This window comes from Chlorocebus sabaeus, chromosome 11, assembly GCF_047675955.1.
Source record: "Chlorocebus sabaeus isolate Y175 chromosome 11, mChlSab1.0.hap1, whole genome shotgun sequence".
Taxonomy (NCBI): Eukaryota; Metazoa; Chordata; class Mammalia; order Primates; family Cercopithecidae; genus Chlorocebus; species Chlorocebus sabaeus.
The window spans coordinates 98,670,505-98,682,597 of NC_132914.1; the positions used below are offsets into that span (position 1 = coordinate 98,670,505).

The following is a 12,093-nucleotide window of genomic DNA, read 5'->3' on the forward strand; positions in this document are numbered from 1 at the left end:
TAAATAAATAAAATAAAAATAAAAATGATGGAAAGTTTAAAAATGAAGTATAACAACCATTTACATAGCATTTACATTGTATTGGGTATTATAAGTAATCTAGAGGTGACTTAAAACATACAGAAGGGTGTGTGGGTGATATGCAAATACCATGCCACTTTATATAAGGGACTTAAACATCCTTGGAGTTTAGTATTTTTTGGGGTTCTGGAACCAGTCCCCCTTGGATACTGAGGGACTACTGTACTTCAGTAAGCTCATTTTCTTGTATCTTTTTTGATTAGACAATAGAAAAAATTATGTTTCAAAACTACATATATTGCTTATTAGAATTAAAGGAAGAAACTGGTTCACACATTCTTAAGGGTTTTACATTAAAATGCTAAAAACTTTTAAAAGATGATAAAATAATTTTTCCAATTACTACTTTCACATCTTATTTGTAATTGTTTTCTGTGTTGTAATATATTAAAGTATAATTTGACCAGTTTATAACTTACTGAAATGTGACTTCTCTTAATATTTCTTCTCAAGGATACAGAGGTTGATATTCTGGTGACAGTACAAAACTTGTTAAAGCATTGTGTGGACCCTACAAGCTTCCTCAAGCCTATAGCAAAACTTTTCTCAGTTATTAAGAACAAACTGTCAAGAAAATTGCTTTGTACAGTTTTCGAGGTCTGTACTATTCATTTTTACTCCAAATCACCCTTTTTTAAAAAATGTAATTATGACTTATAAACCATATTAGGGGCTTTCTTCATGCCAGGGTGATGTTTTTATACGAATTTGAGTGGGGACAGGGAACTGAGGGGAGGAGGGCAGAAAAGTTAAGGTAATACACTGTTTTCTTTCCTTTCAGACTCTTTCTGATTTTGAGAGTGGGTTAAAATATATTACTGATGTTGTCAAGGTAAGAAAGAAGGGTTCTCTTTGGCTTCAAAAGTATTATCATTTTTGTTTACTTAAGATTTATATACCTTCATTTATATAATTTCAATGACATTTCTTATAGCTTAATGCCTTCGATCAAAGACATCTTGATGATATCAACTTTGACCTTCGCTTTGAGACTTTCCAGACGATCACCTCTTATATTAAAGAAATGCAAATTGTGGATGTTAACTACCTAATTCCAGTTATGCATAATTGTTTCTATAATCTAGAGGTAGGTTATTATAGCAAAATTCATAAATTATTTTTTATTGTTCTGGTAATACAGCTGCCTAATACAGTGACCTAATCTTTAAATTTGTTTTTTGAGGGGGGACAAAGGTTTTTAGGATTAAATTTCGTCATGTGAAGAATCTTTTGTCTGGCAAAACACTTATTCTTACGATTGGAAAGGCAAATATTGTGAATAAAATAACACATATGAAAGCATTTTGAAAAAAATCAAGAAGTTATGTATTAGAATAGGGAAATCCATAGAGATGAAGTACATTAGGTCACTAAAGGCTGCAGAAAGGGAGGAATGGGGCGTGATTTCTAATGGGTATAGGGTTTCTTTTGGGAGTGATGAAAATGTTCTGGAATTAGTGGTGATGATCACACAACCTCCTGAATATACTAAAAACCATTGAATTGTACATTTTTTTTTTTTTTGAGACAGGATCTTGTTCTCTTAGCCAGGCTGGAGTACAGTGACGTGATCTTGGTTCACTGCAGCCTCCCGCTCTGGGTTCAACCAATTCTCCCACCTCAGCCTCCTGAGTAGTAGCTGGGATTACAGGGGCGTGCCACCACACCCACCTAATTTTTGCATTTTAGTAGAGACAAAGTTTCATCATGTTGGCCAGGCTGGTCTCGAACTTCTGACCTCAGGTGATCTGCCCATCTTGGCCTTCCAAAGTACTGGGATTATAGGTGTGCACCACAACAACCAGCCAAATTGTAAATTTTTTAAAAGGGTGAATTTTATGGTGTATCAGTTACATCAATTTTTAAACACGTAACTATACTAATTGAAAATTATCCCTTTTTTATTGAAGTTATAAGAGAAATAAAAAGTGTTTGGATTATATTAAGTGCTACGATGCTGAACTGAATTAAAATCCAAAAATGCAGAAAATGAAACCTTTGATTATTGTTAACTGTGTAGTGGCATCAGTGATCTCTTTGTGGCATTTTATAGTTATTCATCTAATATTAAGGATTATGTAATATATGAAAAAATAATCTCCCCATTTTATGCTCATTCTTCATAATCATGTCAAAACTCAGCACAAAAAATTCTAAGTCACTGCCTGGCTGGCTGAGTCAAGGATACCTTCCCTACACTCACTTTGACATTCTTCAAACCACAAACTCTAGAGCAGCCAATTCTGTCATTTTCAGTAATGACCTGATACTGAATATTGAAAATTGGCTTCTGGAGCAGCCAATTCTGTCATTTTCAGTAATGACCTGATACTGAATATTGAAAACTGGCTTTAGTGAACCTTTTAGACTGCCTGCTTTGGGAGGTAAAACTAATTAACAAGGACATTTCATAGTGCTACCTGAAATTAAATGACACTTCTTGGGAAGCGTGGTTTTTCAGCCATTTGCAGTATTATATTCCTTATAGCCCTACATTTGGTTTTCCCTTAGGTATGAAGTATTTGTGGGAACTTGCTTAGTAGGCATTTTTACAAGCACGGTGACAGAATTATGTAGATGCTTGTACTGGGAAGTAATATTCCATATTGTAGTTATTATAGAATAATTTGGGGTTTTTTTTCTCTTTTTTTTGCAGTTAGGAGATATGAGTTTAAGTGATAATGCCAGCATGTGCCTGATGAGTATCATCAAAAAGCTAGCTGCCTTGAACGTCACAGAGAAAGACTATAGAGAAATCATCCACCGTTCACTCCTGGAGAAATTGAGGAAAGGTCTGAAGAGCCAGACAGAGGTATGTAACTTTGTCTTTTAGGCATTACTGTCTGAGGCTGTGTTTTGTTTTGTTTTCCCACATTTGCTACTGTTGTAGAGAAAAGTAGTAAGGCTTAGTGCATGTAATGAGAATACTTGATTGAGTAGTCACCAGACTTTTAATGGGAGTGGCACTAGAAAGGAGAGCAGTCACTTTTTTTCTGGTTTTTTTTTTTTTTTTGAGATGGAGTCTTGCTCTGTTGCCCAGGCTGGACTGCAGCGGCGTGATCTTGGCTCACTGCAAGCTCCGCCTCCCGGGTTCAAGTGATTCTCCTGCCTCAGCCTCCAGAGTAGCTGGGATTACAGGCACGCGCCACCACACCCAGCTAATTTTTGTATTTTTAGTAGAGATGGGGTTTCACCATGCTGGCCAGGCTGGTCTCGAGCTCCTGACCTCAAGTGATCCACTCGACTTGGCCTCCCAAAGTGCTGGGATTATAGGCGTGAGCCACCATGCCTGGCCACCAGTCACTTTTGATCTAATACAGCTGTCAGATTTTTTGTTTGTTTGTTTTTTGAGACAGGGGCTCACTTTGTTGCCCAGGCTGAAATGCACCACCGCACCTGGCTGATTTTTGTATTTTTTGTAGAGACAGGATTTCACCATGTTGTCTAGGCTGTTCTCAAACTCCTGGGCTCGAGTAATCCTGATTTTTTTTTTTTTTTTAAGAGTGGAAATATTTTACTTTTTAATATTTTATGTCTTTTTCTGTTTCCTCATATTCTCTAAGAAGCAAATTCTTTTTAAAATAAAATATTTTTTCTTCACTTCATATTTACAGAGTATTCAACAGGATTATACCACGATACTTTCCTGTTTAATTCAAACCTTTCCAAACCAACTGGAATTCAAAGACTTGGTACAGCTTACTCATTACCATGACCCAGAAATGGACTTCTTTGAGAACATGAAGCACATTCAGGTAGAAGACAATTCTGCTTTTCCTACCTATGAAATACTTCAAACAGTTCTGCCTCATTTGGAAAGACGTGTTTTAACTTTCCGAAAAGGTTTAAGCTTCTCTTTCCTTAACCTTTATGATCATCATTGAAATTTGTATTAAGATGATCATTTCCTGGATTCTGATTTCTTCGGTGGTATCACAGACCACAGTTAATAATAGTGTTGCTTTTCTCTGCCTTTTCCTAAGAAGTGTAAATACTTTGGGTTCACTGTTAAACACATGCTATGGATTCTATCTCTGAAAGCAAATCAAGGCACAGGTGTTTGCTCATGTAACACATAGACTGTGTTTTCTTTTTTTTTTGAGACGGAGTTTCGCTCTTGTTGCCCAGGCTGGAGTACAATGGCGCGATCTCAGCTCACTGTATCTTCCACCTCCAGAGTTCAAGGGATTCTCCTGCCTCATCCTCCCGAGTAGCTGGGATTACAGGCATGTGCCACCATACCCAGCTAATTTTGTATTTTTAGTAGAGATGGGGTTTCTCCATGTTGGCCAGGCTGATCTCGAACTCCTGACCTCAGGTGATCTGCCCACCTCGGCCTCCCAAAATGCTGGGATTACAGGCATGAGCCACTGCGCCCAGCCACTCCTTTAATCTTTTCATGAAAAGAGAATACGATACTAAAATGGAGCTGTTTGAAGGTGAGATTATTCAGTAACTAATTCATATTTTATCTAACTCATAGATCCACAGAAGAGCAAGAGCCTTGAAGAAACTTGCAAAACAACTAATGGAAGGCAAAGTTGTTCTGTCTTCTAAATCTCTTCAGAATTACATCATGCCTTATGCCATGACTCCAATTTTTGATGAGAAAATGCTCAAGGTAGGTCATTAGATCTAGAAACCGAGGACCCTCTTCCCATACCGTGACACCCTTTGCCAAAATATAGATGGAGTCGATGGTGTTTATGTTGATGTCACCACCATAATTAGAGGTTTAGAATAGTTCTAAAGCTCTTAGAACTGTGCCTGACACATAGTAAATGCTATCTAAATGATGGCTATTATTTGTGTTTTTTTCTATTATTAGCTCACAAAGGCCCACCACAAAATATTCTTCCTCCTAGAAATTATCACATTATTAAAATTACATACTTTTATTTTTGTGTCATAGGACTTCAATCTGGTTAACTACCCTAGTGAGCAGTCATTATTTTCGCAAATGACTTACAAGAAGTGAAATGAAATAGTAGTTATCATTAACACCGTACCAGGTACCAGGCACTATTTCAAGTGCTTCATTCTCACAATAACTCAACCCTCTGGAGTAGGGTAGAGACTATTCTTCAAGTACTATTTTACAGGAGAGCAATCTGAGAAAAAGTGAGGTTATATAACTTTCTCAGAGACGCCCAGAGTCAGAACAGATATTCGAACTTAGGGCTGTTTTAACCTTTATATTATACAGTGCCTAGAATGGTACCTGGCACATAGTAAAGACTAGATAAGTAATTATTGATTAAAAAGATTAATGAGGTCAAGTGCAGTGGCTCACACCTGTAATCTCAGCACTTTAGGAGGTCAAGTCAGGTGGATCACTTGAGGTCAGGAGTTTGAGACCAGCCTGGACAACATGGCAAAAACCCGTCTATACCAAAAAATATAAAAATTAGCCAGGCATGGTGTTGAATGCCTGTAATCCCAGCTACTCAGGAGGCTGAGGCAGGAGGATCACTTGAACCCAGGAGGCAGAGGCTGCAGTGAGCTGAGATTGTGCCACTGCACTCCAGCCTGGGCAACAGAGCAAGACTATTTAAAAAAAAAAAAAAGATGAATGAAAGGTGGTATTAAATGATCATAGAAATTCAAATCTAATTGCAGTAATGTCAGGATTTGGGACTTAAATTTGTACTGTTGATTACATAGCCTTATACAATAGTAGATTTCTTCTGTTGTTTCAGGATATTCAAAATGTTTAAAGGAATTATCTAAGTAGTTAAAAGATAGCTCCCTTATATTCTGGTTTAAAAAGCTAGTAAGCATAACCTAACTGTTTGATGCCATTGAAATATGAATGGCATGTAGACAGGAAAAAAAAATAAAGTATACTTAGCTTTGGTTGGTGTTCACATGATACCTCCTTTTTTTGAGATGGAGTCTCACTCTGTCACCTAGGCTGGAGTGCAGTGGCGCGATCTCAGCTCACTGTAACCTCCACCTACCAGGTTCCAGTGATTCTTCTGCCTCAGCCTCCTGAGTAGCTGGGATTACAGGTGCCTGCCACCATGCCCAACTAATTTTTGTATTTTTAGTAAAGATGGAGCTTCACCATGTTCACCAGGTTGATCTGGAACTTATGACCTTAGGTGATCCACCCACCTCGGCCTCTCAAGGTGTTGGGATTACAGGCGTGAGCCACCGTGCCCTGCCAGTATATCCTTTTCTAGACTTGTATTTTTAACCTAATTATGACTTTACATTTAAAGTTGGTTTCTTATTGGTAGCTTTTGACTGGGTCTTACTTTTTATCCAGTCCAACAACCTTTTAATTGGTATTTAGACCATTCGCATTTAATATGATTATTTATAAGATTGTGTTTTGATCTGAGTCTTGTTATTTTCCATTTGACCCAATTTTTTCTTTTTTTCTCTTTATCTTTTTTTCTGTTGGGTTAATTATACTTTTTTGAGATTTTATTTTATCTCCATTGGCTTATTAGTTATTGAGGGATTTTTGCCGTAGGTTTTTGCCTCTCCATTCATTTTAAACTACACAGTACATTGTTGTCATTTTTGCTTTAAGTAGTCAATTATCTTTTAAGGAGCTCTTTGAAAATAAAGAAAAGGTCTTTTATATTTGCTTACACATTTATAGTTTCTGGTGCTCTTTGTTTCTTTGTGGAGTTCCAGATATTCATCTGGTATCATTTTTCTTCTTTTAATTATATTTTTAAAATTTCTTATTTATTTGTTGTGGCAGGAAACAAAGGAGGATTTTTTTGTTGTTGTTTGTTTTTTGTGTGTATGTTAGTTTTTTGTTTTTTTGTTTTTGTTTGTAGAGACAGGATCTCCTTTGTTGCTCAGGCTGGTCTTAAACACCTGGCTTCAAGCAATCCTCCCACCTCAGCCTCCAAAGTACTGAGATTACAGGCATGAGCCACTGTGCCTGGACTTCATTTTATTTCTGACAAGAGGACTTCCCTTAATTTTTAGTCCAGGTCTACTAGTGATTCACTCTTGCAGCTTTTGTTTGTCTTTGCTTGTCTTTGTTTTTGCAAGATAATGTTGCTGGGTATAGAATTCTCGATTGATAGGTTTATTGTGTTTTTGTTTTTTCCTTCTAGTACTTCAAAGACGGTGCTCAACTGTATTCTGGCTTGTATTATTTCCAATGAGAAGTCATTCTTAACTTTGTTCCCCCGAATGTAATGTGTTTGGGGGTTGTTTGTTTTTGTTTTGTTTTTTTGTTTGTTTGTTGTTGTTATTGTTTGGCCTGGCCCTTGTAGACAGTTTCTGGATTTTTTTCATAGAGTTTTTTCTTAACTGCTTTTAAAAATGTATCTCTTTACCTTTGGTTTTAAGCCATTTGATTATGAGTACCTTAGTGTCGTTTCTTTTATGATTCTTGTGCTCGGGGTTCATTGACCTTCTTGAATATATAGATATGTAGTTTGCATAAAAGTTGACAATTTTCTTTTCTTTTTTTTTTTTTTTTTGGAGACAGAATCTCACTCTGTCACCTAGGCTGGAGTGAGAATGTCACTGTGTCACCCAGGCTGCAGTGGCACAATCTCTGCTTACTGCAACTTCTGCCTCCCAGGTTCAAGCGATTCTCCTACCTCAGCCTCTCTGGTAACTGGGACTACAGGCATATGCCACCACTCTTGGCTAATTTTATTGTATTTTTGGTAGAGACGGAGTTTCGTTATGTTTTCCAGGCTGGTCTCAAACTCCTGACTTCAAGTGATCCATCTGCGATGGCCTCTCAAAGTGTTGGGATTACAGGGTTGAGCCGCTATTCCCAGCCAAACTTGGCAATTTTCGTATATTATTTCTTTAAATATTTTTGGGTCCCCTTCTTGCCTTTGGAGACTCCAGTGTACATTATTAGGTCACTTGAAGTTGTCCCATAACTCAGAGGCTTTTATATTGTTTTGCTTTTTTCATTTTTTTTTCTGGGTTTTATTTTGTTTCATTTTTCTGCTGCTCTGTCTTCAAGTTCACTAATCTTTTTTTCTGCATTGTCTAATCTGCTGTAAATCCCATCCAGTATATCTTCCCTCTCAGAATTGTCTTTTTTATCTCTAGAAGTTCAATTTCATCTTTTCAAAATATCTTTCATGTCTCTCCTTAACATTCTTATGCTTTTCTCTCACTTCTTTTATTTTTCTAAGTATTAAAGTTTTAACCACTTATAACCATATGAGAATTTTATAAATTATTGCCAAGCCTGCTAGAAAACTTGCACAGGGTCTCGCTCTGTCTCTCAGGCTGGAGTGCAGTGTAATGATCATAGCTCACTGCAGCTTCAAACTCCTGGACTCAAATGATCCTTGCACCTCAGCCTCCCAAGTACCTGGGACTCCAGGTGTACACCACTGCACCTGGCTAATTTTTAATTTATTTTTTGTAGAGATGGAGTTCTCGCTTTGTTGCCCAGGCTAGTCTCAAGTGATTCTCCCACACTGGCCTCCTGAGTAGCTGGGACTACAGGCGAGCGCCACCATGCCCAGCTGTAATTTCTTATTAGGTGCCAGACATTATGAATTTTACCTTACTGGGCGTTGGGTACATTAGGATGTCTTTAAGTATTCCTGAGAATTATTCTCAGATGCAGTTAGGTTACTTGTGAATAGTCTAATTCTTTAGAATCTTGCTTTCAAGCTCTCTTAGGGCAGGAGCAGCCTTTAGTCTATGACTAATAGGGCCCTGGTACTGAGATACTACCATTCTAAGTACCTAAATACCCAATGCCCTGTGTAGCATGAGGTGTTTCACTCTGGCTGATGGGACTGTGAACTAGCCTCAACCTTATATGGTCTTTGATGATTGTTTTGCCTATTCCCTTCTTTGGTTCTTTTCCCGTGTCTTCCTTACTCACGCTTACTGCTCAGTACTCAGCCAAAGACTCAAGGGGCTTGCTCTGTGCAGCTTCCCTCTGTGCAGCTCTTCTCTCTGGTGCTGTGCCCCATGGACTCTAGCTACCGTAGCCTCAACCCTGTCTTCTAACTCAGGAAGACCACTGGGCTCTTTTTGGTTTCTCTTCCTGTGCTGCAACTTAACAGTTCTCTCCACAGAGTAAATTGGGGTAATTATAAGCCTCACTTTATTTATTTATTTCTCTCAGAGATCACTGGCCTGCAGTGGTTGATATCCAAGGTTTGGAAACTGTTGTTTCATGTGTTTTTTTTTTTTTTTTTTTTTTTTCCAAGATGGAGTCTCACTCTGTGGCCTAGGCTGGAGTGCCGTGGCATAATCTTGGCTCACTGCAACCTCCACCTCCCGGAATCAAGCGATTCTCCTGCCACAGCCTCCTGAGTAGCTGGGATTACAGGTGCTCACCACCATGCCCAACTAATTTTTGTATTTTTAGTAGAGATGAAGTTTTACCATGTTGGTCAGGCTGGTCTTGTACTACTGACCTTGTGATCCGCCCTCCTTGGCCTCCCAAAGTGCTGGGATTACAGGCGTGTGCCACCTCGCCTGGCCTGTTTCATGTGTTTTGCCTGCTTTTCTAGTTTAAGGTCTACAGGTAAATCCACTCTCTGTTTTTCATCATGGCCTGAAAGAGATGTCTCTGAGGCAGTGTACCTTTTTTTTTTTTTTTTGATAAAAGTTGCAGGGTACATGTGCAGGATGTGTAGGTTTGTTACATAGGTAAACATGTGCCATGGTGGTTTGCTGTACCTACTAACCCATCACCTAGGTATTAAGCCCAACATGCATTAGTTATTTTTCCGATTATCTTCCTCCCCTCAACCCCCACCACCCACAATGTACTTTTGAGGACTGAGTAGCACAATACATAATTTTTGTCATTTGTCGGTTTTTCTACATTGAATTTATTTCATTTGCTTTCTGTAGTCTTGAACCCATTAAGGAGGTCTGAGTGGAAAATAGTCCAAAATATGTTAATAGCCTTTAAAAGATGATATAATTCCTTTAAATGGATAACATGTTTTCCTAGGGTTAGAGGGGAAAATGAGCATAGTTTGGGCATTCTTTTTCTTCTGTAATTACCGAGAACCTACTGTTTTTCAATATACTGAGTTAGCCTTGCATTTTATTAGCAAATCCTTGTTCTGCATTGATACTCTGGATTTATTTTACAGCATGAAAATATAACCATTGCTGCCACAGAGGTTATTGGAGCCATTTGCAAACATCTCTCTTGGTCAGCATATATGTATTACTTGAAACATTTCATTCATGTCTTACAAACGGGACAGATCAATCAAAAACTGGGTGTCAGGTATGGTCAAACTTCTTATTTTTGTTTTGTTTTTTAAATGTAATTTTAAAAATATTTTCTGAATTAGTCTTTCTGTATCTCAATTTACTTTTATCTTGTATTAATAAGGTTATGCTAATACCTGTTAAAATTAAAAGTGCTAATAAAAATAATTTTAATGTTTATTAGTGTTTAAATTTCCTCTCCTTTTATAGTCCAATGATATTAATAATCAAATGAACATTTCTGTGTACTTTTTTTTTTTTTAACAGTTTGCTAGTAATAGTGTTAGAAGCATTCCACTTTGACCACAAAACTCTTGAAGAACAAATGGAAAAAATTGAGAATGAAGAAAGTAAGTTTCTTAAACTTTTTTCGTTTTTTTTTGTTGTTGTTATTGTTGTTGTTGTTTTTTGAGACAGAGTCTCTCTCGGTCGCCAGGCTGGAATGCAGTGGCACAATCTCAGCTTACTGCAAGGTCCACCTCCCGGGTTTACGCCATTCTCCTGCCTCAGCCTCCCGAGTAGCTGGGACTACAGGCGCCCACCACCACGCCCGGCTAATTTTTTCATATTTTTAGTAGAGATGGGGTTTCCCTGTGTTAACCAGCATGGTCTCGATCTCCTGACCTCGTGATCCACCCGCCTCGGCCTCCCAAAGTGCTGAGATTACAGGCGTGAGCCACCATGCCCGCCCCTTAAACTTTCTTAAACAAGATTTTCATCTTATTCTTAGATAGTTTATGATAATGAGTAAAGATTGTGACAGTCAACTTATTCCCTTTGTCTGCTCTTACTAGCAATGGCCAATTAATGAGTCAGGAGGGAAGCTAAAATGAATGGTTTAAGTATTCTTGGAAAACTTTATATAACAGAAGAGAAGGCTAGTCTAAATTGTATCAGTGAAAAAATGTGAGCTGTAGATTATTTATATAGAAATCCAATTTTATCACCTTCTTGTGTGAAAAGAGCATTACACAATAAATAGAAAGAAAGTGTAAGAAAATAAGTAATTAAAAATTAGAGCAGCAATTGGTGGAAAATCAACTGGATACAATAGAAAAAAAAGTCAACAAAGCTAAAAATAAATATTTGAAAAGATTATAAATTGGGCCAGGGACAGTAGCTCACAACTGTAATCCCAGCTACTTAGAAGATTATAAATTGGCAAATGCCTGACAAGATTGATCTGTAAAAACAGAAGATGTAATAAACATTACTAGGAATTAAAAAGGGTCACAATTAAGTCAAAAGGTATCTTTGTATTTATAAATTTGAATACTTGGCTGAGATGTACAAATTCTTAGAAAAATATAATGCAAAAACTGACTTTAGAAGAAAATAGAACATCTAGATATATTTCTAACCATTAAAGGAATTGAATGCACAGTTAGGCTGGGGCATGGTGGCTCACGCCTGTAATCCCAGCACTTTGGCAGGCCAAAGCAGGTGGATCACTTGAGGCCAGGAGTTTGAGACCAGCCTGGTCAACATAGCGAAACCCTGTGTGTACTAAATATACAAAAAATTAGTTGGGCACGGTGGTGCACACTTGTAATCTCAACTACTCAGGAGGCTAAGGCACGAGAATTGCTTCAACCCAGGAGGCAGAGGTTGCAGTAAGCTGAGATCGCACTACTGCACTCCAGCCTGGGTGACAGAGCAAGACTCTGTCTCAAAAAAAAAAAAATTGAATCTGCAGTTAATCATCTGATGAAAACACCAGGCACAGATTGGTTTATAGCTAAGTTTTACCAACCATTCAAGGGGTAGATCATTTCATCCTATACCAGCTATTCCAGATGATTGGAAAAGAGGAATCCC

At 37.8% G+C, this 12,093-nt stretch overlaps 1 protein-coding gene across 1 annotated transcript in view; it reads left to right on the forward strand.

Moving 5' to 3' along the window:
• UTP20 (UTP20 small subunit processome component) overlaps nt 1-12,093 on the forward strand; it is a 108,729-nt gene that overhangs the window by 64,235 nt on the left and 32,401 nt on the right. The window contains exons 33-40 of the mRNA XM_008004396.3: nt 535-678; nt 863-913; nt 1,016-1,168; nt 2,738-2,893; nt 3,696-3,836; nt 4,565-4,702; nt 10,152-10,291; nt 10,543-10,625. Coding sequence (XP_008002587.3) covers nt 535-678; nt 863-913; nt 1,016-1,168; nt 2,738-2,893; nt 3,696-3,836; nt 4,565-4,702; nt 10,152-10,291; nt 10,543-10,625 — 1,006 coding nt within the window. The remainder of the gene's footprint in view (nt 1-534; nt 679-862; nt 914-1,015; nt 1,169-2,737; nt 2,894-3,695; nt 3,837-4,564; nt 4,703-10,151; nt 10,292-10,542; nt 10,626-12,093) is intronic.